Below are 25,254 nucleotides of genomic sequence, written 5' to 3'. Positions count from 1 at the left end.
AATATAACAAAGAGTGAAAAATTTAAGGGGGTCTGAATACTTTCCGTACCCACTGTATATAAATATATAGTTGCTATTTTGTTAAAGCAATATGCTGTTCGTGACTATGAATTTACATATAATGGTTTACGGTTTCGCCTTGTGCGAAAATCACGGTAATGCAGCACCTCAAATGGCTTAGTGCTTCATTAGAATGGCTAAGAGGATAAAGTATTATGTACATCAGTGGCCAGACAGATGCTATTTGAGATCGGCGTGATATGTTGTCGGATTGTGTTTGACCGTTAACAGTTTTTTTTTTTTTAATGTTATGAAAAATCCACTGCTTTTTATTCTGATTATATTCAACTTTCCATCTTCAGCAAATGAGAGAGCTGATAGCAGAGCACAAACCACACATTGACAAGATGAATAAAACTGGACCTCAGCTGCTGGAATTGAGTCCCACTGAGGGGGCACCAATCAGAGAGAAATACGAGGCCGCAGACAAACTGTACAGCCAGCTTAAAGTCGACGTCAAGCACAGAGCTGCTGCCCTGGACGAGGCCTTCTCCAAATCCACTCAGGTGCATTGCAGTATTTCATTGGGGTCGTATTCTGCCCTTTTGTAGCATTGGTTAAAGGGACAGTTCACCCAAAAATGAAAAGTTTGTCATCATTTAGTCACCCTCAAGTAGTTCCAGACCTGTATGATTTTTTTTCTTCTGTTCAATATAAAAAAAAAGGTATTTTGAAGAATGTTGGCAACCAAAGAGTCGCTGGTAGCCACTGACTTCCAAAGTATTTTTACATTACCAGCAACTCTTTGGTTACCAACATTCTTCAAATTACCATCTTTTATGTTCCACACAAGAAAGAAACTCATACAACTTGAGGATCAGTAAATAATGACATAATTTCAATTTTTGAAATTTAAATTGTCCCTTTAATGTTCCTCTCTCTCACCATTAGAAGAAGAAAGCAGGCCTTGAGGATCAGTAAATAATGACATAATTTCAATTTTTGAAATTTCAATTGTCCCTTTAATGTTCCTCTCTCTCACCATTAGAAGAAGAAAGCAGGTTGTTGCTACCAGACCTTCAAGACCTAAGAATCTAAATGACGTCTTTGACAACATTTCTGCTTGTAAATGATCTCCACAGTTCCACGATAAGATAGACCCCATGCTGGAGTCTCTGGAGCGCATCGCCGAACGCCTGCGCCAGCCTCCATCCATCTCTGTCGAGATAGAGAAGATCCGTGAGCAGATATCAGAGAACAAAGCCGTGAATGTAGACCTGGAGAAACTTCAGCCGTCATATGAGACCCTCAAGCAGCGAGGAGAGGAGATGATCGCTCGCTCCGAAGGAGCAGACAAGGACCTTTCGGCCAAAGGTAACTGTGTTGTTGTCTTCTCAGCGAATGAGATCTGGGCTTGAGTGACTACTTGGTTTTAAAGCAGTGTGATAAAATGCGTTCTTCTGTTTTGTTTAAAGCTGTTCAAGATAAGCTGGACCAGATGGTGTTTCTATGGAATGACATCCAAGCTCTTCTGGAGGAAAGAGAAGCCAAGCTCCTGGATGTTATGGACTTAGCCGAGAAGTTCTGGTGTGATCACTGCGCTCTCAACGTCACCATCAAAGACACGCATGATATGCTGAAAGAGCTGGAGGAGCCTGGAGTCGATCCTTCAGTGGTCAAGCAGCAGCAAGAGTCTGCGGAGGTCTGGAGGCTTCAGAACAGGATGTTTGATATTGATTCAGCTTTGCAAAACATCTTCATAGTTGCTGTTTTGCTTCACAGGGCTTTAGAGAAGAGATCAACGGGCTGCAGGAGGAACTGAATGTGGTCCAGAATCTGGGGGTGGAGCTTATGACAGCATGTGGAGAACCTGATAAACCAGTGATCAAGAAAAGTATAGACGAGGTAATGACTTCATAGGAGAATAAATGGAATACATTTTGTTGAATTGTTCGTTTTAGACCCAGGATGTAAGTGTTCCTGGTGTAACTGAAGTGCTGGATGAGTCAGAGTTGGCGTCACACTGTATAATGTCTGACCACATCTTGTACGTCCCTCAGGTGAACTCAGCTTGGGAAACACTCAATAAGACATGGAAAGAGAGAGTAGAGACTCTAGAGGAAGCCATGCAGGCTGCGGTGCAGTTCCAGGACAGTCTCCAGGTAAATATGACACACAGACCACTACCCTCCTGATGACTCTGACCACAGATCTGTCTGCTCATGCAGTCATGGGAAGCTTCCCGAGCTAGTCTGTAGTCAGCATAGTCTGATCTGCTATCATGCTGAATGTGCTCATGAGGGAAAAAACAGTGTTAAATGAATGATTCATGTGACGTGATTCAGCCCAGGCTGGTACCAAGAGGGTACGTGGAGACTTTGAAAAAGAGAGAGAGAAAAAAGTGCTTTTTGTCATTGTCATAGCGTAACCAGATCGAGAACATGCCCTACTTTAACCATGCTAAACAAATGATTCACCCTGGTTGCTGAATAATTCAAGTTTTATGTCTCATAAAGTCTGTTCTATTGTGAATATTAACCAGTTGCACTTGTTTGCCCAAAACTCCAGATTTGAGTAGAATTGGTTTAGGTGTGGCTTAGTTTTGTTCATATTCACTGTCACCTGAGCCACATTTGTATCGGGGCTATAAGTGAAACTCGACTCGATGCAAGGTGCGGATGTTGTGCAGCATGTGACAATAGTTTTCTCCTCCCTGACAGAACATGTTTGACTCGGTGGATATTATGGAAGGCAAACTGGATTCGATGTCGCCCGTGGGCACGGACCTGGAGACTGTGAAACAGCAGATCGAGGAGCTGAAGGTATTGATTTACTGCTTGCGTGTGGGAGATTTTCTCATAGCCATGACGCGATGCTTTTTTGTCAGTCATAGTGGATCTAGATCAAAGTTTAGAGCTATTTATCTCCAGCCTCTTTCATTTTTGATTGTTTCGTGAGTATAATTGAGCTGACAGACCACACAGCAGCTGTGTTTACACGCAGCCATTCATTTGCTTCATCTTACACAGTTGGTTTAAGACTGCACAATTGTAAATGTTTAACCATTCATGCTTTTAAAATAGCTTGCAGGTGAAATAACATGCTTTTAGCCCAAGATTTTATTTGTACGTAATTCCTACAATAATTTATTTGTGGCACACAATAGCCTGCAGTATGTTATCGTAAAGACAGTCAGATATGTCTTTAGTGAATGTTAACAGGGAGAACAAAAATCTAAATATCCGATCATTGCATTAATCCTTGCTGTGTAAATGCAGCCATAGTGAAACAGTATCCTGATGTAAGCTGTGCTGTCGTGTGTGTGAAGGAGTTCAAAGGTGATGCGTACCAGCTTCAGATCGAGATGGAAAGGCTGAACCATCAGACCGGGCTGCTGCTGAAGAAGGTGGTAGAGGAAGCCGACCGCACTTCCATCCTGGAGCCAATGAATGAGCTGAAAATGCTCTGGGACGACCTGGATAAAAAGATTATCAACAGACAGGTCAGGCCCTGAGAAGGACCCATTTTGTGTCTGTAATGTGATCTATCCCAGAGTGCAACAGGAAATTCCAAAAGGTAGCAGATTCTATACACTGGGAATTGATTGGCTTGTTAAAAATTAGGTGTGACCAGAAAGACTATAAATGTGTATGAAAACAAATAGGAACAATTGATTTCACGTGTAGGCCTGTTGCATTTATAGATAATTGCACTGATTGTTCAGTTTACATTTCATTGATCCTAATAAGGGAAATTTAAGCATTTAAAGAAATGTCATCAAATGCACAAGTAGTAAAGAATAAAGAATAAAAAACACTGCTGTAAAGTACACAAAGATAGTCAAAGGTCTTCCTTAATAAAAAATGAAGGCTTTTGAGTTTAATCAGTCTGTATATTATATTATATTATATTATATTATATTATATTATATTATATTATATTATATTATATTATATCGTACCGTATTATATTATATTATATCGTATCGTATCAATATTCTATTCTATTGTATTGTATCGTTTCATATCATATCATATATTATATCATATTATATTCATTAATTGTCACAGCATTGAAATTAATAATATGGGCCTATTTTATTATAACAAATTAGGTTTGCATTGCGACATGAACAGAACAGAATTACATCGTTAATTAACTTGACATTGAAATGCATTTGACATATTTTCGAGTAATGCAGACTGTTCTTAAAGAAGTTTAGACTATCGAAAAGAAGTCCAGCACCAAACGCACACCACTGGTTGACTCACATCTCAAGCACAGAAATAACAATACTTGATTTCTCACTACACTACGCATTCATAGCATTCTTGTAATGACTGCTGTGTGTCCTGATGTCTTGTAGCACAAGCTGGAAGGAGCGCTGTTGGCTCTAGGGCAGTTCCAGCATGCTTTAGATGAACTTGTGGCTTGGCTCACTCATACCGAAGAACTGCTTGGTGACCAGAGGAAGGCCTGCGGCGACCCCAAAGCCATCGAGATCGAGCTCGCAAAGCACCACGTACGTCACAGTGAAAATTAGTTCATAATGCGGTCGCTGAGCCACAGAAACACTCAGACGTATGGTCATTTCTTTCCATTGGGTAGGTGTTGCAGAATGATGTGCTGGCCCACAAGACCACGGTGGAGGCGGTGAACAAGGCCGGCAGTGACCTCATTGATTCCAGTGCTGGAGAGGAGGCGCGAGGTCTGCAGAACAAGCTGGAGAACCTCAACCAGCGCTGGAGGACTATCCTGGAGAAGACGGAGCAGAGAAGACAGCTTCTGGACAGTGCCCTGCTGCAGGTCAGGAGCGAGTATGAGCCAGCCAGAGACCTGGCAACCCTCTGGAATCTCAGAGGCTGAGCGTTTCCTAAAATGGAGATATGATTGATGATGTTCTCAACATGAGGCCAAACATGTCCTCTCTTAATCTTAAAGAATGTGAAGGAGAAGCAGTAAAGAGTCCATACACGCACATGCTCTCACTCAAAGAGTTTGCTTTGATGTGTGAACACTGAAGGGTTGACCGTGAATGATTTGACTATACAAATCAAGAAGAAGTAGGAACAATTACAAAAAAACAATGTTCCCAATTTTTATTTAAATTTAAAAAAAAATTTTTTTGTTATATGTATAATTAATGACAAGTTGACTCGAGAACAACTTTACATGTACAGTATATATAAAATATACACACTTAATATTAATAATGATATCTACGTCAACCCTTTTCAACTGTTTTTTAATTAATTAAAAATGGGGGGGGAAAAAGACCTGAAAATATCCTGTTAGAAAAAACAAACAAACAAAATTGTAACTTTTTTTCCACATTAAAACAGGGAGCAGAGAAGTTGTTTATTGACTATGCTAACTCTTTTAGAATCCAGACAGCATTGTTCTCAAAACTGAGAGATTTCCTACAAACAATCTGCTCATTACTCAAGCCGCACATAATGAATGTGTGACTCTATTGTTGTGACGCTGGCGGATCTGTGTTCAGGCTCAAGGTTTCCATGGTGAGATTGAAGACATGCAGCAGTGGCTGAAAGAATCGGAGCGTCAGCTGTTAGCATCAAAGGCCCTCGGAGGCTTACCAGACACGGCCCGAGAGCAGCTTAACACCCATCTGGTATGTGTTTAATACTACTACAGATCCGCCACCGATGGCCAGCTTGTAACAACTAACAAAACACAACGTTTGTAATTAAAAGATTTATGCATTTGTAATTGAGAACAGTTTTGTTTGTTTTATCTGAGCATTTTATTAAAGAATGTTAATCACGACCACCCAAAATTGAACAATTTGTCACCCTCAAGATGATTCAAACCCATATGACTTTCTTTCCTCCTTAATACGACATGAAAAATCTCCAAGCGGATGTTTTCATGCAAAATATAAGCATATAATGATCAGAATCAAGCTCCAGACAAAGCACAATATAGAAATATAGAGCGAGAGTTTTATGAACTACATTCACTATTCTTTTTGGAACCTGACAGACCCTGGTCTATAATTTCATTCCGTGGAAAAGAGCAGCTTGGATATTCTGCAAAATCTCATTTTGTGTTCCATAGGAGGAAAAAAGTCTTGCAGGTTTAGAGTAATAAATATGAGACTGATTGAATGGTGACAGAATTTTCATTTTTCGTTGATCTTGCACCGGGATGAAAAACACAACACTAGTCGGACTTTGGCTTTATCTAATTGTATGAATGTGCAATCAAAAAAAAAAAAATCCCAATTTTTATGAAACATTTGATAGACTTCTGATTTCTGCGGATCTGTAAAGAAAATAATTACACTCAAACATCAGAAGTAACTCTTTGAACAGTCAACATATGTCAGGTTGTCAGTGAACATGATGTCTGTGTGTTTGTAGGAGCTCTGCAGTACACTGGAAGCCAAGGAGGAAATATACAAGCAGCTTCTTGACCGAGGGCAGCAGATTTTGGCCATGACCCCTGAGGGTCAAGACAGCACCACCGAACTGGACCTGCGCAACCTGCAGGAGAAGTGGGCATGTGTTCGGGCCAAAGTGACAGAGAGGAAGGTGAGAGTCTGATTTCCTCACTCTGCTCTATTAGGCTCCTCTGTGTTCTTCCTCTCAGTCTGACTCATTCTCATCATCACTGGGCTGTTGGTTTGGACCCCAGAGCTAAAGTCCTGATTATGTTCATGTAGCTGTGATATCAGATCTGTCAGCTGTTGTGCTTTGATGTGGTCAGATGAATGATTCCTTTTCGCTCGAGCACAAGCCCAAAGTGAGTAATAAATCACTACAGAACAAAGTAGAGTTGTCTGCGGTCTCTACGAAGCTGCTGAAGTGGAGTAAGGTTCTAGTTTCAGCCAAAAACAAAACTACTTCTGTCATCATTGACCACCTTTATCGTCGTTCCAAATCTGTGATTCGTTTTTTTTTCTTTCTGTGCCACTCGAAAAGAGAACATTAAGATGAACACACTTCTCTTTTCCATACAATGAACGTATATGGTATAGAATAGACCATGAAAGCACATTGAAGATAAGGTACAGTAAAAATAAGACTTGAGTGCTGTATTCTTAAAAATATATAGGTGAGTGACAGATGACCACATATTCAGTTCTGGGTGAACTAATTATCGATGTTCAAAATTAGCATATAGTGTTTGATCGGCTATAGGTGAAACTGGAGGAGGCCCTGGCGATGGCCACAGACTTCCATAACTCACTTCAGGATTTCATAAACTGGCTGACGCAGGCCGAACAGACCCTCGCTATGGCCTCGCCTGCCTCCCGCATCCTGGAGACCATCATGTTCCAGATAGATGAGCATAAGGTCAGTGCTCTTTGACATGATATGCAACATAAGTCTAATAAAAACCTGCTTATTGCTGAAACTTCACCCCATAGATTATAGATCTTATTGTGAACAGTTCATCTATGCAGGTGTTTTGCATAAAAATTGCAGCAACTTATGTAATAACAAATAGTAATGTAATAACTACACATAAATATATTATTAATGTAATAAAATGTTCATAATGTGATACTTTTCTTAAAATGTATAGGTGTAGTAAAAGTTTTCACATTATAAGAAATCTATTACATTATAAAGTCACTAAAACATTGTCATATTGTTATAATTGTAATAGTTTTTTAAAAGTAAATGAAATGCACCCGATATAAATATTCATGCAATTATTATTCTTATTGAATATCGCATTACTTCTTATAAATACGTAAGCATATGAAATATTTGGCAACAAAAAGTATACACACTGCTGTATGGTAAAGAATGTACAATACCACAACTGTGTACAAAGTATGGCTTATTTTGTAAAAAAAAAAAATCTTCAGAATCAGTATAGAAAAAGAAAAAAGAAATCTCTTTAAAAACTGTAACTTTAAAACAACAATGCTAATATTATATTGTTGCAATAATGTTAATATTATTAAATGTGTTATATTGAAAGATATATTGCATGTTCTTACTATAATAATAACAACAGTAAATTATGCATAATTACCTGCAATAACCCTAAACCAAAGCCAAATCCTAACCCTGTAGTAAGATCATGTTATGGACTCCATAAAATACATTGTTACTGATAATTATTATATTATAACATCGTTTCTACTGTACACTCTGTGCTTCTTTTACATGATCAACTGTGATTATATTGTAAGTGCGATAATAATGTAATACATTTTTCATAAAATAACAATTACATTATGTGAAAAATCATCATCTGTTGCTACTTGCATTTCAATGTGACTTTAAATGAGCCATATTGTTGCAGTTGAAAGAAATAGTCCTTTTCCATAATTTTATTTATTTTTTGTTCTAAAATGGATCTGCAGGTGTTTGTGACTGAGGTGAACTCACATCGGGATCAGATCATCGAGCTGGATAAGACAGGAACACACCTCAAGTACTTCAGTCAGAAACAGGACGTGGTGTTGATCAGGAACCTCCTGCTGAGCGTTCAAGGCCGCTGGGAGAAGGTCGTGCAGCGGTCAGTGGAGAGAGGACGCCTGCTGGACGATGCCAGGAAACGTGCCAAACAGGTGGGAAAAATAAAACTCATTTAAAAGCCATGCTTTTTTAATCACACATCCTTGCTAGATATAGTCACTATAGGAATGACTGAATCACAGAGAACTTAATTGGACTTCTTTTGCCACTGATCAACTTAACGAGACTCTTTAATGTCAAAGGGAATTTACAATGCGGAAGATTTTTTTTTTTTTGACATCCTTGGCATTCTGTTAAGGGTCTACAGATGAAAAATAGCCTTTCGACTAATTTCTGGCACATTTACAGTAATTTTCACATATGTGACCCTGGAGCACAAAAGCAGTCTTAAGTCGCTGGGGTATATTTGTAGCAATAGCCAACAATACATTGTATGGGTCAAAATTATAGATTTTTTTTTTATGGCAAAAATCATTAGGATATTAAGTAAAGATCATGTTCCATGAAGATATTTAGTAAATTTCCTACCGTAAATATATTAAAACTTCATTTTTGATTAGTAATATGCATTGCTAAGGACTTCATTTGAACAACTTTAAAGATGATTTTCTCAATATTTTGATTTTTTTGCACCCTCAGATTCCAGATTTTCAAATAGTTGTATCTCAACCAAATATTGTACTATCCTCACAAACCATACATCAATGGAAAGCATATTTATTTAGATTTCAGATGATGTATAAATCTCAATTTTGAAAAATTGACCCTTAAGACTGGTTTTGTGGTCCAGGTTCACGAATGTGCATTGCCCCTGTAAACAGATAAACTTAAGTCATAGTATAAGAGGATATGAAGATCACTCATGTGCATATTGTGAGGATTCTTCTTGACCATGAACGGGTCTAAATAAGGGGTATAGGATAAAATAAATGTAGGGAAGTCCCTGTATTTTCGCTGCAAGACAAGACAAAAGATTTGTTATTCCCATGCATAAAGCCAGAGCTTCACAGGAATGGCTTAAAACAACAATGCTTTCAATCCTGGAGTAGTCAAGTCAAAGTCCAGATCTCAGTCCAACTGAGAATTTATGAGGGAACTTGAAAAACGCTGTCCACTCACAGGCTCCATGCAGCCAGACTGATCCGGAGCTGCAAAGAAGAATGAGAAACACTGCAGTGGCCAGATGTGCAGAGCTGATGATAAAGACCTACAGTATCAACACAGACTTTCAAAGGCGCATCTAATAAATACTGACCTGAGGGGTTAAATATGTACTGTATGCAAACAATTATTTAATAACTTCCATCGATTTTTGAGCAGACGTGTTGGACATAAAATAATATTTTGTGGTTCGGTGTGGAAAAAAGCCAAAAGAAATTCTCTGTGGTTCAGTGATGTAAAACATTGTTTGGTTCTGATCTAAGATGAAAAAAAAGAAAATGCTATAATATACTGCATACTACACGAATGGATTCTCACGCTCTCGTCTTCTGCAGTTCCACGAGTCCTGGAACAAACTGATGGAGTGGCTGGAAGAGTCCGAGAGAGCGCTGGACTCTGAGCTGGAGATCGCTAATGATCCGGACAAGATCAAGACGCAGTTAACCCAGCACAAGGTGACGACACCAGTCCAACACACGTCTGCTGTTAACAGGTGTTCGCAAGTGATCAGCCGAGACACATGACCACTTCCACCTGGTGCCAGATGCATAATCTAGGTTAAGAACTAGTCTGGCCAAGTAGCAGTTAATCAAGAGCTAATAAGGATTACTTTCTGGATTAAATCAGACCAGCTAACTTTTAATGTAACTGATACAAAAAGCCATGACCATTCTTGAAGAAGAAAAAAAACAAGATGACTAACTTCCAAATGCCTCTCATGTGACCACCTCTCTTATTTTGACATGCTCTACATCACTTGAATGGAAATGAAAAGTGAACAAACAAACCCATGTTACGCAGCTTATGAGTAAGAGGTAATGGAAGCAAAAAAAAAGGGTAAGGAGTACAGCTGTAATTTTCATTTGTAATCCATTTGAATCGCTTGTTGTGCTGTGCCTTCATATCCTAGAACAATCACGTGTTAGAGGAACAGGCTACTTTTCACCACGCTCACATTCAGGACAGATGAGCATTTAAACTACACTACACACTGAACAGTTTACTCGTTTGCACCTATATTTGGCGCTGACCACTTGTGATCCGGTCACAAAAAATGGATTTAAACAGAGTCATACAGACTTCCTGTTCACACCATTAGCACCTATGTTTTTATCCCCCATCTGTGTAAGTGGAACATCTGACGTGTTGCTGAATGGACAGCGTGAATCACAATACCAGGTGTTTTTTCACTCACGGCTATTGTGTTTTTCACTGACTGTGGGTCAGAAGTATCATCCTGTTAAACTCCTGGATAATTAGTTCCCCCACTTTTTGGGAGATGTTTTTTTTATGTTTTAACATCGGATGCGACATCTAAAGTCTGTCTACACTGGATTCAAATCATTGAACTTTGTGTCAGTATGTCATAAATAGAATGCGGCAGGAGTGTACTGTCAGGGATTTGCCACGCCACATTCAGTGTAGACAGCATCACTGATTATAATGGGTTTGTTTGTCTTTTGTCACGTTACATCACTCCGCTAGCGTCCGGTTTGGACATGGAGAGGTCATGATTTCAGGCCGCACAATGCCGAAAAAGTGAAGATGTTAGATGTTTTACAATTGCAATTCTTTAAAACTGAATCAGGCTCCTCAGTCACAGATGATGTGCAGCATCAGTGGTTTCACGAGTGGGTGGCACTCAGAGCAGAGGATTGTGTGCTGCGTGGTGGTATGTAATTAACAGCTCAGCAGTGCTTCAGATGTTCTAATGAGTCAGTCACAAATACAAATGGCAGGATTCGATGATATCGGGCTTCCCGTAAGGCCTCACAGGATGGCTTGCGGGACATGTGCCCTTGAGCTCCGTTCGAATGACCCTTCGCCTCTGTTTGTCTTGTGTGGGGTATTGTAGGAGTTCCAGAAAGCTCTGGGCAGCAAGCATTCGGTGTATGACACCACCAGTCGCACGGGCCGAGCTCTGAAGGACAAGACCTCCTTGCTAGATGACAACCAGAAACTGGACGACATGCTCAGTGAGCTCAGGGACAAATGGGACACAGTCTGCGGGAAATCTGTGGAGAGGTACATGCGCATTTGGGTGGATTTCAGGAAAACACCAGACTTTCCCCTATTTAAAAAAAGTATATATTTTGCATAACCAAATTTAAGACTCTTTCGGGTTTTATTAGAATGATGTGTATTCTAGAATTGGACTTTTTATGACAGTTTATGCACATTTGCACCCAAACTCTTATTACTGCAGTGTTCCCAGGTGTTTTATGTTTTACTTTTAGAATTGCCATTATTTTCAAAAGCGATTCTCTTTACAGTAATGAAATATGAATTCAAATCATAGTGAATTAAAGGCAGCAAAACATAAACGCAAAATAGCTGAGGTGATTAAAAATCCCTCAAATATGTATTGTCTGGGAACACTTTACAGTGAGGTCCTATTAGTAAATGTTAGTTAATGCATCAGCTAACAAGGAGCAATACATTTGTTGCAGTATTTATTTGTTAATATTAGCACATAAAAATACAACTGTTCATTGTTAATTCATGTTAGTTCAGATCCATTAAATAATATTAACAGATACAACTTTTGATTTTAATGTATTAGTAAATGTTGAAATGAACTGACAAACTAAAATTAAACATGCTTTAGAAGTATTTTTCATTGTTAATGTTAACTAATGTAGTTAACTAATGCCAACAAATGAAACCTTATTGCAAAGTGTTACCCATTTTCCTTTATGCATTCTTATGAATTCAAACCTAACATATTAATGTTGAGTAAACAATATTTAATATCTGTGTTATTTGCCAACTAACTGTATGATTCATGGTTAGACAATATATATATCATAAATGTCATAACTATGTATTTGACATCATATGGGCTATTTTTTTCTACAGGCAGAATAAGTTGGAGGAGGCTCTGCTGTTCTCAGGTCAGTTCACAGACGCACTGCAGGCTCTCATCGACTGGCTTTATAAAGTGGAACCACAGCTAGCTGAAGACCAGCCTGTGCATGGAGACATAGACCTCGTCCTGAACCTCATCGACAGCCATAAGGTACCCATATGAGTTTGACTGATTTACACAACCTGCTTCTTCATAACTGGACTCTAGATGGATGAACGAATGAATGAAACTGAAACAGATATCTAAATTAATGAAACAACATCATGAAAAACTATCACAGTATATTACATGATTGTTTTGGCACATCCCTAGATATTTTCAATATTCTGTCATAATCTTTGTCCATCCATTGAAAGTCTAGATTAAAATTTTTTTTTTCAATATTCTGTGTAATCTGAGTCTTCTGAAGAGACATGATTTGCTTTACATGACAGATTTAATTTAAGCTTTTAATCACATACATTTTAGGCACATACATTGGGCACATCAAATACTGTACTGTACGCAAACTCAACGAGCCAGACCAAACCCCACCTAAAATATAATTCAAATCTAGGTAAAAAAAAAATGACGATGATAAAATATGGTGATGACACAAAGGAATAAAGTGCACCCTGGTATATACCGTGGTGGGTACTGCACATGCTCATGCCTCAAAAGAGCAATTGCACATGATGGGACGTCCAGTCTCCCCAATGCCATGCTCTGACCTGATCTCAGTGCTGCTGCTGTGTGCGTGTGCATTTTTCAAACTTTGAGCAGCTTTCTTAAAATATCCATCCCTGTGATGTTAACTTCTTAGTTCCGTTCTTGGAGTCTATGGCAGGAATATAATTATGCTGTAGTATCATCAGAGGGAGTGTAGTATGATTTCAATTAGAAGTGACAGGAGTGCTGGCAAGCCCAAACTCAAACACATCTACAGAGCGGACATCAGAACACACTCGAGCTGATGAGCTAAGTGATGACCTCATTCGTGTTCGGAACTGATAATCTAAGAAAAAGGTCACCAGCAATCTTCTGACTATGTTTGGTGCTGTTTACACATGATTTCTATGGATGCAGTCTAGAACTGGGTGATCTAGCACAAAGAAATTGCAGCTTTTTGACAACATTCTATAAATATCTCAACATTGATGTAGTCGCAAGACACGGAAGGATCGCCTAATGTGATTCATATTTCATACACCACATCATCAAAGTCACAGAGCCAGCATAATCTTTTTTTTTTTTTGTAATGACCAATGCTGATGGAAAGTCATAGGCTACATAATTAAAACCTGGTGATGACGACTGCTGTTGCGTGCAAATGTCGTAAAGCCTGTCTGTTAGGAAATACTAACGTTAAGAGTGTGATTGATAGCAGTGGACAAGTACCTCCTAATTGGTCCCTAATGTGATGACATCAGAAGTGGACACGGGCTCTGGCATGACATAGACAGCACTGTACAACCTCACAAAATGTGTATGGAATGTTGATGATAAAAATAATGAATTAGGTACTAATAATAGTTCTAATAAAACTGCTGTCTTGAAATCTAAATTACAAATTTACTATTTAACCCAACATGTATCCATGCTATATACATTTAATGATTATCACTGCATCACATGAGCATTAGGAGTTCTATTTTAGAATGCATATGTGTGATGATGTTGCTTCCTATGCAGATCATTCCAAATCACTCGTTTATGAGGTTCCATTTGGGTTAGAATGCTGTCTTTGTAGGCAGCTAAATGTGGATTGGTTGAATGTATGTATTTCTCCATGTGTGCTGCAGGTGTTCCAGAAAGAGTTGGGCAAAAGGACTGGCAGCGTGCAGGCTTTGAAGCGCTCGGCCCGTGAGCTTATTGAGAGCAGCCACGATGACTCGTCCTGGGTCAAAGTTCAGATGCAAGAGCTGAGCACGCGCTGGGAGACGGTCTGCAGCCTCTCTGTGTCCAAACAGACTCGACTCGAGCAGGCACTCTGTCAGGTAAGACATGCTGTTTGTCATCACTCGAAACCTGAAAATTGTTTATAATAACAATTTTCCACATTCTTTTTGACCGTTAGAATAAAACAAGCTGCTGTAGCTACTGTAAAAACGTCTATGTAAATCTCCACGGTTTTGATTGGCTAACCCTGCATGTAAAATCAGGAACAAAACTAACTTACAAGTGTCAGAATTGCTGTCAGATCCAGAAGAGTTTGTGTCAATGTCAATGTCAATGTCAATTTTATTTATATAGCACTATTAAACACAACCGTGGGTTGACCAATATGCTGCACAATAAAAACATTTCAATAAGACAATACAAAATAATTACTAATAGAAACAGTACAGTAGAAAGTTCTCATTGATAAAACGCCAAGTCAAAAAGGTAGGTTTTCAACATGGATTTAAAAACAGATAGTGAAGGTGCAGATCTAATACAGAGGGGCAGAGCATTCCACAATCTAGGGGCAGCAACTGAGAAAGCGCGGTCACCCCTGCATTTAAGCTTCGACTTTGGGATGCATAATAATCTCTGCTTGGACGACCGGAGAGACAAGAGGGCCCGATGTTCAGTCAATAAATCAGATAAATAAGCAGGGGCCAAACCATTTATGATTTAAACACTAAGAAGAATTTTAAAATTAACTCGATAGCGCACAGGCAACCAGTGCAGAGAACGTAAAACTGGTGTAATGTGATCCCGTTTTTTGGTACTCGTTAAAAGCCTTGCAGCTGCATTTTGAACTATCTGCAAGCGGGATAGGGCTGACTGACCAATCCCAAAATACAGCGAGTTGCAGTAGTCTAATCTAGATGTAATAAAAGCATGAATTACTTTTTCAAAATTTTTACTAGACAAAATAGGTTTTACTTTCGCTAGAAGTCGAAGCTGAAAAAAGCAGGACTTGACCACCGTATTTATCTGTTTATCACATTTTAAACCATCATCAAAAATAACACCCAGATTTTTTACCCAAGACTTCACGGAAGAGGTTAAATCGCCAAGATTTACTTTCGGTGTACTACGAGAATCCGACGGACCAAACACATTTATTTCAGTTTTACTCTCATTGAAATTAAGAACATTTAAAGACAACCAGGCTTTCACATCAGACAGGCAAGACATAAGTGCTTCCAGACCATTTGAACTCTGTTCATTTGAGTGTCATCTGCATAGCAATGGAAAGACAGACCATGCTTCCTAAAAATGGAACCCAATGGGAGCATGTACAACGAAAAAAGAATAGGAGCCAAAATGGATCCCTGTGGAACACCACATGACAAAGAAGCTACCTCAGATAAGCGTTCACCAATGTTAACTCTATGTAAACTTGTGCTGCTCCAGCCTTCAATAACCAGACCACAATGTGACACTCACTGTTCGGCCTAATGCTGGGATTCTTCTGAAGGAAATGAAGAGAATAGCATCAGGAATAGCATCTTTTCTAGTTCATTACTTCACTGTGATGGGATGACTGATATCACAACCACAAGGATTTCTGAAAAAGAATTTTATTTTTATTTTAATGGACTGTTAAGGAAGCTTTTGTATATGAAAGTAACAGTATATTTGAACTCCAAAACATAGGGTATCAGAGGATTTTAAAAATGCTCATTTATAGGCATGGTAAAAAAAATCATTAAAAAATCTTATTTATATCTTATATACTGTATATAGCCCAGCAATAACCTCCCCTTGCTGGGTTGCGTCGAAAGTCGATGATCTTGTATCGATGATAGCCAGAGATATTGTCAAAATAAAGATTAAGATATTTGGCATTTCAAATTAATGTAGGCCTGTTACATTCTTATTTTTATTAGGCCTTTTATTATTATTATGAAGTTACTTTTATTATTAAATTAAAATGACAATTAATTTGCCCCGCAATAATTACCAAATAAGACGTGCTGCGAGGATAACATAAGATTAGGCTATATATTTACTCCTCAATTAAAATGTTTTTTTAAAAAAGGTATTTTAAAACAGGTCTATACAATGAAATATAGGCCTATGATTAAAATATTAACACTTCAGTGATCAATAAAAATCAATTGATTTTATTTCAAGCACCGACTTTCAAAAACAACCTGTTTAACACGAAATATGTTTCTTCTAATTTTTTTTCACTATGTAATATTAGAAATAGTTAGCTATATAGCGTTATCAGCATATGTTGAAGTAGATTGGTCTCGTCATCTCTGAGAGAATAACAGCGTCAGATGGCGAAGGTTTCATCATTCCGTTTTTACTTTCACTTTCTGCATAGTGAAATTAATTAAGACGTTCACCGGCGTAACTCTTGCGCAAAGTTTGCACATTGTTTGTGTGTGATATCCATTGGCTCGCCTTCATGGTTTAAAACAGAAATATTTCCAACATTGCAACATAACCAGTTACCAACGTACTGAACCGAACCATGACACCACTGTCATTTCGAACCGTACCGTGAATTTTGTGAACCGTTACACCCCTAATATATATATATATATATATATATATATATCTGTAAAAAAATCTGTAAAAGCAAATCTGTAAAAAATAAATGAAAATAATAAAAATATTTTATAATATATTTCTTCTGTGAAAAATAATGAAAAAATATCTTGTCAACTATAAATTGCTCTCTGTGAATGCACATTTTGAACACATTTGTACACTGTTCCTCAGGCTGAGGAGTTCCACTCCACCGATCATATCTTACTGGAGTGGCTTGCAGAGGCCGAACAGAGCCTTCGCTTCCACGGTGCGCTGCCTGACGATGAAGAAGCCCTCCGCGCTCTCATTGAACAGCACAAGGCAAGTTTCCCACAACAATAACAAAGAATCCACACGTGTGACGTTTACCTTGTAAAACCTTTCAGTGACAATAGCATATCAGTATTTACTGGCAACAATGATGGGCCACAGTAAACACAAAAAATGAAATTGTATCTGTTCTACATTACAACATTGAGTTTAAATGCAAGTGTGTGCCAGAGGGATCGTAATCTTTCCAAGACAGAACGTGTGTGTGTGTGTGTTTTCCACAACCCTGACATTCTTTTTTTATTAGCTCCACTCATAATGTGAGGTAGTGATCCGTAGCCCGGTCTCTCTTCACGTCCAACTGAATAACAAAAGCCATACATGGCTTCAAATCTTTATTAACTACTGCTTGCCAGGAAAGAGTTCCCATATTTCATCTCATATAGTGTGACCTCATATTCAATATCCAAAATAGTTTGTTCCCCCGAGACATTATTCACGTTCACAGTTTGAGAAAGCAAACATCCTGGGAGATGATATGTTTCATCTTTGGTAAAGACGCCAGTTACTAATGATGGGTAGTAATACATAATCTCTACATACTGAGAATCACAATTCTTTGCATTGTGGTGTCTGAGCCTTCTCTTGAAATGGCGAGCCAAATGCGTTTCACACATCTAACTTTGTCCTGAGGCATGATTCGTGTCCTCGGATCATTAAGCAGTGTTGTTGGAGATGGGCTACTCTTTGTGTAACCATGGCCATTTAATAATGGAAGAACGTTTGATGCATGCAGGAGTTTATGAAGAAGCTGGAGGAGAAGCGACAGGCCCTGAATAAAGCCACGAGCTTGGGAGAAGCCATCCTGTCCATCTGCCACCCAGACTCCATCACCACCATCAAACACTGGAACACCATCATTAAAGCACGGTTTGAGGAGGTTCGTCCGTTTCTCCCAAACATTCTGATGAGAAGCACATCATATTTAGGCATCATATGTATATTTTTTATAAAAGTAGGTTACTAAAAGTAAAGTTCTGCTCACTTCAAATCATCCGAGGGACATGTAAAATGTCCAAACGCATTCAATGACAGATTTTTACCACAATAACTGAAAGAGTGAGGAAAAAAAGAACATTTGGTTGCACAAAAAATGCAGAAAACGTATCTGCCTCAAACAACACTTTCGAGTGTTTTTCAGATTTGACACCACTCTCATCTGGATCAATGAATCCAGAAACTAGTTATTTTTCAAAAGTGCTCATATTACTAACTTTATAAATACAACAGTTCCAGGCGGACTAGAAAAACTATGTTTTTCTGTTATTTCCGAAAGTTGTGTGAAGGCAGCCAATCAGATCTTTCCAGATTAAGAAAGTATTTTCCTGTTTTGTGTGCTGCTTCAAATATCTGGGCTGGTAACCAAAAGGTTGTAGGTCAGATTCCACAGTGGATGATGCATAACTGTTAGTGCTGTGTACGGTATGATCAGATTTCTGTGTGATGGTCAGGTAACAGCCTGGGCCCGTCAGGAAACCACGCTCGGCGAGAAAGACAAGGAACCTCTTCCTCAAGAATTAGAGGAAGTCAAAACGCTCATCGCTGAGCACCAGGTACCGTCAAGAGCTGCAACGTCATTACATAATTAGTATGAATTGTAGGAACAAGCTGTCTGTGTCTCCGTTGTGCACCAGGCATTCATGGAAGAGATGACCAGAAAACAACCAGATGTGGACAAAATCACCAAAACTCATAAGAGAAAAGCCACAGCGGATCCTCCGGTTCAGTCTCAGATCCCTGTTCTAGAGAAAGGACGGACAGCCAGTGAGTACCAGCATCCAATCTGAGCCCCGTGTTTTCATTCAGTTTGGCACAGAAATAAATAACAGCCCACATAGAACAAAATATTTTTTCTGGTGTTTTTTTGTTAGTACTTAACAGAAAAGATGATGCATATTTTAAATAGAAATCACAATAAACATGAAGTTGACTTTATAGTAAGTGAACTAAAATAAACATTAACAAAATCTTAATTGAAAATTCTACTTTAATATGATAGCTTATTTAGCTTTTGTTTATGGTGAAATTAAGTTTAAAAACAAAAAAAAGATTTTAGCTTGTGTCTAAAAATATATGGTGTTTTGTATGGTATAAAGTATGGTGTGGTCTTAAATACACTTTTTACTTTGTTTTTGTCTTTGGGATCAATATTCTTGATTAATATTAAATCAAAATGTAAGTTTTGAACTAGGGCTGGGTGATATGGCCAAAAAAATTATCATGATATTTTTTTTCATATCAGTCGATATCGATAAACTAATTAATTTTCCTTAACAAAATACATATCTAAATAAAAATATATATTTTCTCAGTTTCTGCATGTTCTAATGAGTGATATTGTTTCAAATCAAGAAACAGGTTTGGGTTGCCTGATAATATTAATAATAATAATATCACTTTTTTATCTCTTAGAAATGCACATTTGATAGTAGCTTGAGTTAGGATGCAGAGGTAAATTTTTGTTCATTATCAAAATCAGTAACATCTGTAAAAATTGTAGCAACCTCAGTTTTATATGGTTAAATTTATTCTGACCAAGGTTTTTTTTTATTTTTATTAATTAAGCATTGGTCTCCAATTGTAGCATACATTTAAATCATGATAAACACAGTTAAAACCACACATATACCTGTGCAGTGAGTGTTACTACAGTAAATCCATGGTAAATGATGGCGGTGTAGATTGAAAAGCCTTCTGACTGTCTCGCTGCACACAGTGTTTCTCCTGTTTGGCTTTAAACTAGTTTAAATCACTGAGTCTTTGTGTTCATCGCTGAATTCAAGCGCTTCAAGTTCCAGTGGAGTCGACTCCGACTCTAGGGCTATTCAGAGTCGAGGAATCGACTCTAGGGCTATTCAGAGTCGAGGAATCGACTCTTTTGGAGTCAAATGAGTGATATTGTTTCAAATCAAGAAACAGGTTTGGGTTGCCTGATAATATTAATAATAATAATATCACTTTTTTATCTCTTAGAAATGCACATTTGATAGTAGCTTGAGTTAGGATGCAGAGGTAAATTTTGTTCATTATCAAAATCAGTAACATCTGTGAAAAATTTGCCTGTATGAAAAACAGTAGTCTAAAAACATTCAGTATAAATGCACACATGCTATAGCTTAATCACAAGTACATACTACAATTATATACCGTTACTCCTGTAATAAAAATCAGTGTGAATATCCCACATTTCTGCCACAATACCATGGTGCAGGGAGTGTTACTACAGTAAATCCATGGTAAATGATGGCGATGTGTAGATTGAAAAGCCTTCTGACTGTCTCATTGCACACAGTGTTTCTCCTGTTTGGCTTTAAACTAGTTTAAATCACTGAGTCTTTGTGTTCATCGCTGAATTCAAGCGCTTCAAGTTCCAGTGGAGTCGACTCCGACTCTAGGGCTATTCAGAGTCGAGGAATCGACTCTAGGGCTATTCAGAGTCGAGGAATCGACTCTTTTGGAGTCAACTCCCCGTCCCTAGTTTGAACTGTGATCCGAGCGGATAAACGGACCGTGTGGCGCAATTCAAATGAGTCGCGCTGTTTCGTTCCGCTTTTGGCGCATAAACATTATATCGAAAATATATCGAACTCTTCATATCGTTTTATCGAGAAAAATTATATCGTGATAATTATCGTTATCGAATTATCGCCCAGCCCTATTTTGAACCAAACCATAAATATAATTTGAGAACGTCTCGGTTACGTATGTAACCCTCGTTCCCTGAAGGAGGGAACGGAGACGTCACGTCGGATGACCGACGAATTGGGATCTCGCTTAGAGGGACCAATCTACTTCGAGTGTAAACTAAACGAGCCAATGCACATTGGCATGCGATTATTCCATCCAGCTGCTGCTGATCACAGCGTGAGTATAAGTAGGCAGGGAAACCACCGCCGCTGAAGCGCCGTACCACCAGCACGAGAGCCCACGAAGAGCGTGCTTGACTGTAGTTTTTTCTTCTCTACGTAGAAGGTCAGGAGCAGAACGATAGAACCGCTCGGCTCCGAAGCGAAAAGCTGAATATGCGCTGCATCTGCTGCCTACTTATACTCACGCTGTGATCAGCAGCAGCTGGATGCAATAATCGCATGCCAATGTGCATTGGCTCGTTTAGTTTACACTCGAAGTAGATTGGTCCCTCTAAGCGAGATCCCAATTCGTCGGTCATCCGACGTGACGTCGGGAGTGACCGACTGAAAGGGAACTAAATTTGGCTGTAACACATTAGTATTTTTGTTTGTTTTTGGTCCAAAGTAAAATCTTTTTCAGTGAACTTTTATGAATACTGTGAATCCAGACATACTACTCCTTTCACAAACTGATTTTCACCTACTGCAGTAGCGAAGTATGCAATTTGGGCACAGCCCTAGAGTAGACCAGTGGATAAAGTTTTGGGCTCATAACCAAAAAGCTCTAGGTTCAAATTCTGCAATGGGTCACCCATGAACTCTTAAGCAACACCACAGCCCCCTTTGCCCCCCACTTATGACCCTGGGTTTACTGTGTGTCATCTTCATCTCTGTCCAAGTATTATGACTCTTCCCATGTTATTCTGTCTTTAGGATGAGCCACTTATGGTGTAGCTCTCCTCATTTAAAAAAAACAGCATCTGTTAAATGAGCAAATGTAAATGTGTGCCCTTGAACTAGACACTAAGTGACTAATTAATGCTAATAATTAAGTCGTACAGTCCACCAATCAGAAGTGCACTCACTGGTTGTTTAGGTTTGGCTGATGAAGCCATGTGTTTGTTTGGTCATCAGGAAAGAGATCTCCTACACAGTCCATGTTCACCACAGCATCACAGGCACAAATCGAGACTAAGAACCCCCGAGTGAACCTGCTGGTCAGTAAGTGGCAGCAGGTGTGGCTGCTGGCGCTGGACAGGAGGAGAAAGCTCAACGATGCTATGGACAGACTAGAGGAGGTCAGACATGCATACACACCTGACCTCACACCTGTCTCAGACTCCTGTCAGGTGCCTTCACACTCATTTTATAACTCTCATCTGCCCTCAGCTGAAAGAGTTTGCCAACTTTGACTTTGACGTATGGAGGAAGCGCTACATGCGCTGGATGAACCACAAGAAATCACGTGTCATGGATTTCTTCCGCCGTATTGATAAAGACCAGGATGGCAAAGTCACAAGGCAGGAATTCATCGATGGCATCCTATCCTCAAGTAAGAAAAGATTTCAAACCGTGTGTTGTTTAGGTCTAAAGTTTCTCAGGCTTTGCCCTAAACGCCTCTCTGGTCCTGTAGAGTTCCCCACCAGTCGTCTGGAGATGAGCGCTGTGGCAGACATCTTTGATCGGGACGGCGACGGCTACATCGACTACTATGAGTTTGTGGCTGCTCTGCATCCCAACAAAGATGCTTACAAACCATTAACCGATGCTGACAAAATTGAAGATGAGGTAAATGTTATCAGCTTACTTTCTGGAAAGTTCTACGCAATAATTGGACGTTTCTTGTAGTCGTTTTCTGTCTGATTTATGACTTCATGTGTTTAGGTGACTCGCCAAGTTGCAAAGTGCAAGTGTCCGAAACGGTTCCAAGTAGAGCAGATTGGCGCCAATAAATATCGGGTAAGTGACAGATTTTTCGTGCTTTCTGGATGAGTAAACAGATTTAGTATGGAAGCCTTGGCCAAGATTTTCAAAATAAAGAGACACAAATAAAATTCACAAGACCCTCAAAACAATCAAGTACTATTATATGGTTATGGAAACAAGGTGATGAATGAAATAAATAAATTGTTTATTAACCTTAATTTGTCATTTTACAACAAAGGTTATCTCGTTTCTCAGAAAATATGATGACAAAATATGTTATTTTTTTGTGGCGACAACTTAATTGTATGTAAACAGTCTAGCAAAGTTCAGTCAAACATGGGCTGTATCCAAATGAAAAGGCCCTGATTCCTTGTTTCAAAGCTGATATAAGGAATGTTTTGAGGACAGTTGGCAGTGTTCCACAGACCCCTGTTAAACTGCTCCTCGACCCAAACCTTTTTGCCCCGACACTGCTGTTGCCAAAGCAGTAAAAATTATATTTTTACATGCCATTGCATTTTTTAGTCTCTCAAATGTGAAAGTTTTAGGGTTTCCCCCGGTCCACTTCTCTCCAACACCTAATAAACTGATCCTGTAACATTTGGTAACGGTCAGCCATTCTACTGCATAATCTGCCTATAATAAATACATATTTCTTCTGACTGGCTGGAGGCCTGTAACTGTGCCACTCTGAAGAAAAGTTGTATATAACTTCTTTTGTATTTTTATTTTTTTTGCCTTATTGTAAAAACCAAAAAGAGTGAACTGATATTTACTAATGTTTGTCTTTTTGCTGTTTTCCCCCCACATCAGTTCTACCTTGGAAATCAGGTATACATGCATAGTGCTTTTGATTGTTTTGTTTTATCTGATTCACTTTCACTGTGTATTTGAATCTCCAATATTTAAGGCTGTCTTAAACTCACAAGCGGATAAGCATATTTAAAGAAGTTTTTAACTCTCTTCCCAAAGCCAGCCATTTAGTTTGTGGCATGGCTGTGTGCAAATCCTCACTGGCATTGAAGCACAGTGGCTTGGGAAAGTTATAAATACAGATGAACATTTCTACTTCCTTAATACTAAATGACACCAAAAATGGTTTAGTGCTGATACTGTATGTCCTTAATATCTCTTATGTTGTGAAATAGTGCCCAGAGTAATTTTAAAGCAGATTAATTTAAGTCTGAGTTAAACAAACACAAATATTTGGGAAATAGTTTCTAGTCAACATGAAATCAACATTGAGCATTACTCAAAAAAAAAAACCTTATGGTGTTATAACTTGCCCCCTATTTTAAACAACTTATCAACTGAAAGCCAAATAAACAATCAATGATTGCATTTATTAATAATAAACAATTCTATTTCTACTTTAGCTCATTAATGCAGTTTTTCTAAAATCTTGCTAGTAGTTAATACAGTAATTTAATGACTAAATATATTGTGAATGCTTCATGTTGACTTGTTCTACAGATGCCCAGCTTTTTAGGGCATTTTAGGATTTTTTTATATTTTAGAAATTTTTAGAAAAACAATTTTATATTCAACTATCTGCTTTTGAGTTCAAATGCTTTTTTCCCTGCAGCACTGCATTCTGCTTTTTTATTATAATTTGCGACAGCTTTTGCAGCATAACACAGTATGCTTGCCTTCTGCTACCTGCTTAATTTACTTAAACTTGAGTTCTGCTTTACGAGAGCCTCGCTTTTTCTTTTAACCACAGTGTGTGGCTGATGTTCAAACAAGCCAGAGCTTCAGGAGAAATTTCGAGCTGAAAGATGCATGATTCTCCCTATATAAATCACATAAATTCATGATCTACATGCTTTCTCAGGGTGGTGTTTTGGGAAGATCCTTGACCTTGGCCATGCCAACCTCATGTTTTTTTCTTCCTTTGTATTGAGAACTTTATATCACATCAACTGAAACCATTCTTTTGACAGTTTGGTCTCGTTCGCTGCTTACATGACCCCTTAATCGCCGACGAGACTATAACAAACAGGGACAATCAAAATCTAACCCCCCATCTACACGTTGCCGTTTTGGAAAGCTGTATCCTGGTAAATGGTCATTCTTAAAGCAGTTTGTTGTGATTCTCTTGATCATGCTTCAAAATTCATCTTCTCCTCCCCCCAATCACCAAATTCACCAATGGTATCGATTCATTCTGGGTATCACTTCGAGAATAAAGGGCTTGCAGGCCAGAGAGATGCTCAGCGGGTCACCATCAGTGTGTCGGTCATGTTGAGTTTCAGCGAGTCGATCTCAGCCATTCTTCCATATTGTTCCTATTGTGTGTGGTTGGAGTCGAGCATCAGTGTCAACACACGCATCCTCTATGAGAATGGTAGTATGTAGTTCTAGACGGTGCAACTTCTGTATGCATTTTCGGTTTGTGGAAAAACTTTGGTATATGGTATGATTT

General features: G+C 38.7%; 1 protein-coding gene across 11 annotated transcripts in view; it reads left to right on the top strand.

Moving 5' to 3' along the window:
- Positions 1 to 25,254, top strand: part of dst (dystonin) — a 171,392-nt gene that overhangs the window by 137,614 nt on the left and 8,524 nt on the right. For 10 of the 11 annotated variants that reach the window (XM_016477159.1, XM_016477158.1, XM_016477160.1 and 7 more), the window contains 26 exons: positions 363 to 566; positions 1,143 to 1,374; positions 1,476 to 1,702; positions 1,783 to 1,905; positions 2,061 to 2,162; positions 2,721 to 2,822; positions 3,329 to 3,502; positions 4,367 to 4,522; positions 4,609 to 4,806; positions 5,504 to 5,632; positions 6,384 to 6,554; positions 7,164 to 7,319; positions 8,345 to 8,551; positions 9,956 to 10,075; positions 11,476 to 11,645; positions 12,480 to 12,639; positions 14,271 to 14,465; positions 17,137 to 17,265; positions 18,011 to 18,154; positions 18,726 to 18,827; positions 18,909 to 19,038; positions 22,038 to 22,201; positions 22,293 to 22,455; positions 22,537 to 22,691; positions 22,788 to 22,862; positions 23,643 to 23,660. In XM_016477159.1, coding sequence (XP_016332645.1) covers positions 363 to 566; positions 1,143 to 1,374; positions 1,476 to 1,702; positions 1,783 to 1,905; positions 2,061 to 2,162; positions 2,721 to 2,822; positions 3,329 to 3,502; positions 4,367 to 4,522; positions 4,609 to 4,806; positions 5,504 to 5,632; positions 6,384 to 6,554; positions 7,164 to 7,319; positions 8,345 to 8,551; positions 9,956 to 10,075; positions 11,476 to 11,645; positions 12,480 to 12,639; positions 14,271 to 14,465; positions 17,137 to 17,265; positions 18,011 to 18,154; positions 18,726 to 18,827; positions 18,909 to 19,038; positions 22,038 to 22,201; positions 22,293 to 22,455; positions 22,537 to 22,691; positions 22,788 to 22,862; positions 23,643 to 23,660 — 3,906 coding nt within the window. Of the gene's footprint in view, positions 1 to 362; positions 567 to 1,142; positions 1,375 to 1,475; positions 1,703 to 1,782; positions 1,906 to 2,060; positions 2,163 to 2,720; positions 2,823 to 3,328; positions 3,503 to 4,366; positions 4,523 to 4,608; positions 4,807 to 5,503; positions 5,633 to 6,383; positions 6,555 to 7,139; positions 7,320 to 8,344; positions 8,552 to 9,955; positions 10,076 to 11,475; positions 11,646 to 12,479; positions 12,640 to 14,270; positions 14,466 to 17,136; positions 17,266 to 18,010; positions 18,155 to 18,725; positions 18,828 to 18,908; positions 19,039 to 22,037; positions 22,202 to 22,292; positions 22,456 to 22,536; positions 22,692 to 22,787; positions 22,863 to 23,642; positions 23,661 to 25,254 lie in introns of those variants that run through there. The other variant, XM_016477166.1, reaches the window with a different exon arrangement.

Source organism: Sinocyclocheilus anshuiensis, unplaced genomic scaffold (assembly GCF_001515605.1).
Source record: "Sinocyclocheilus anshuiensis isolate Anshui unplaced genomic scaffold, SAMN03320099.WGS_v1.1 scaffold1540, whole genome shotgun sequence".
Classification (NCBI taxonomy): domain Eukaryota; kingdom Metazoa; phylum Chordata; class Actinopteri; order Cypriniformes; family Cyprinidae; genus Sinocyclocheilus; species Sinocyclocheilus anshuiensis.
Note: the sequence above shows the minus strand (reverse complement) of the source record. Positions and strands in the feature narration are given on the sequence as shown.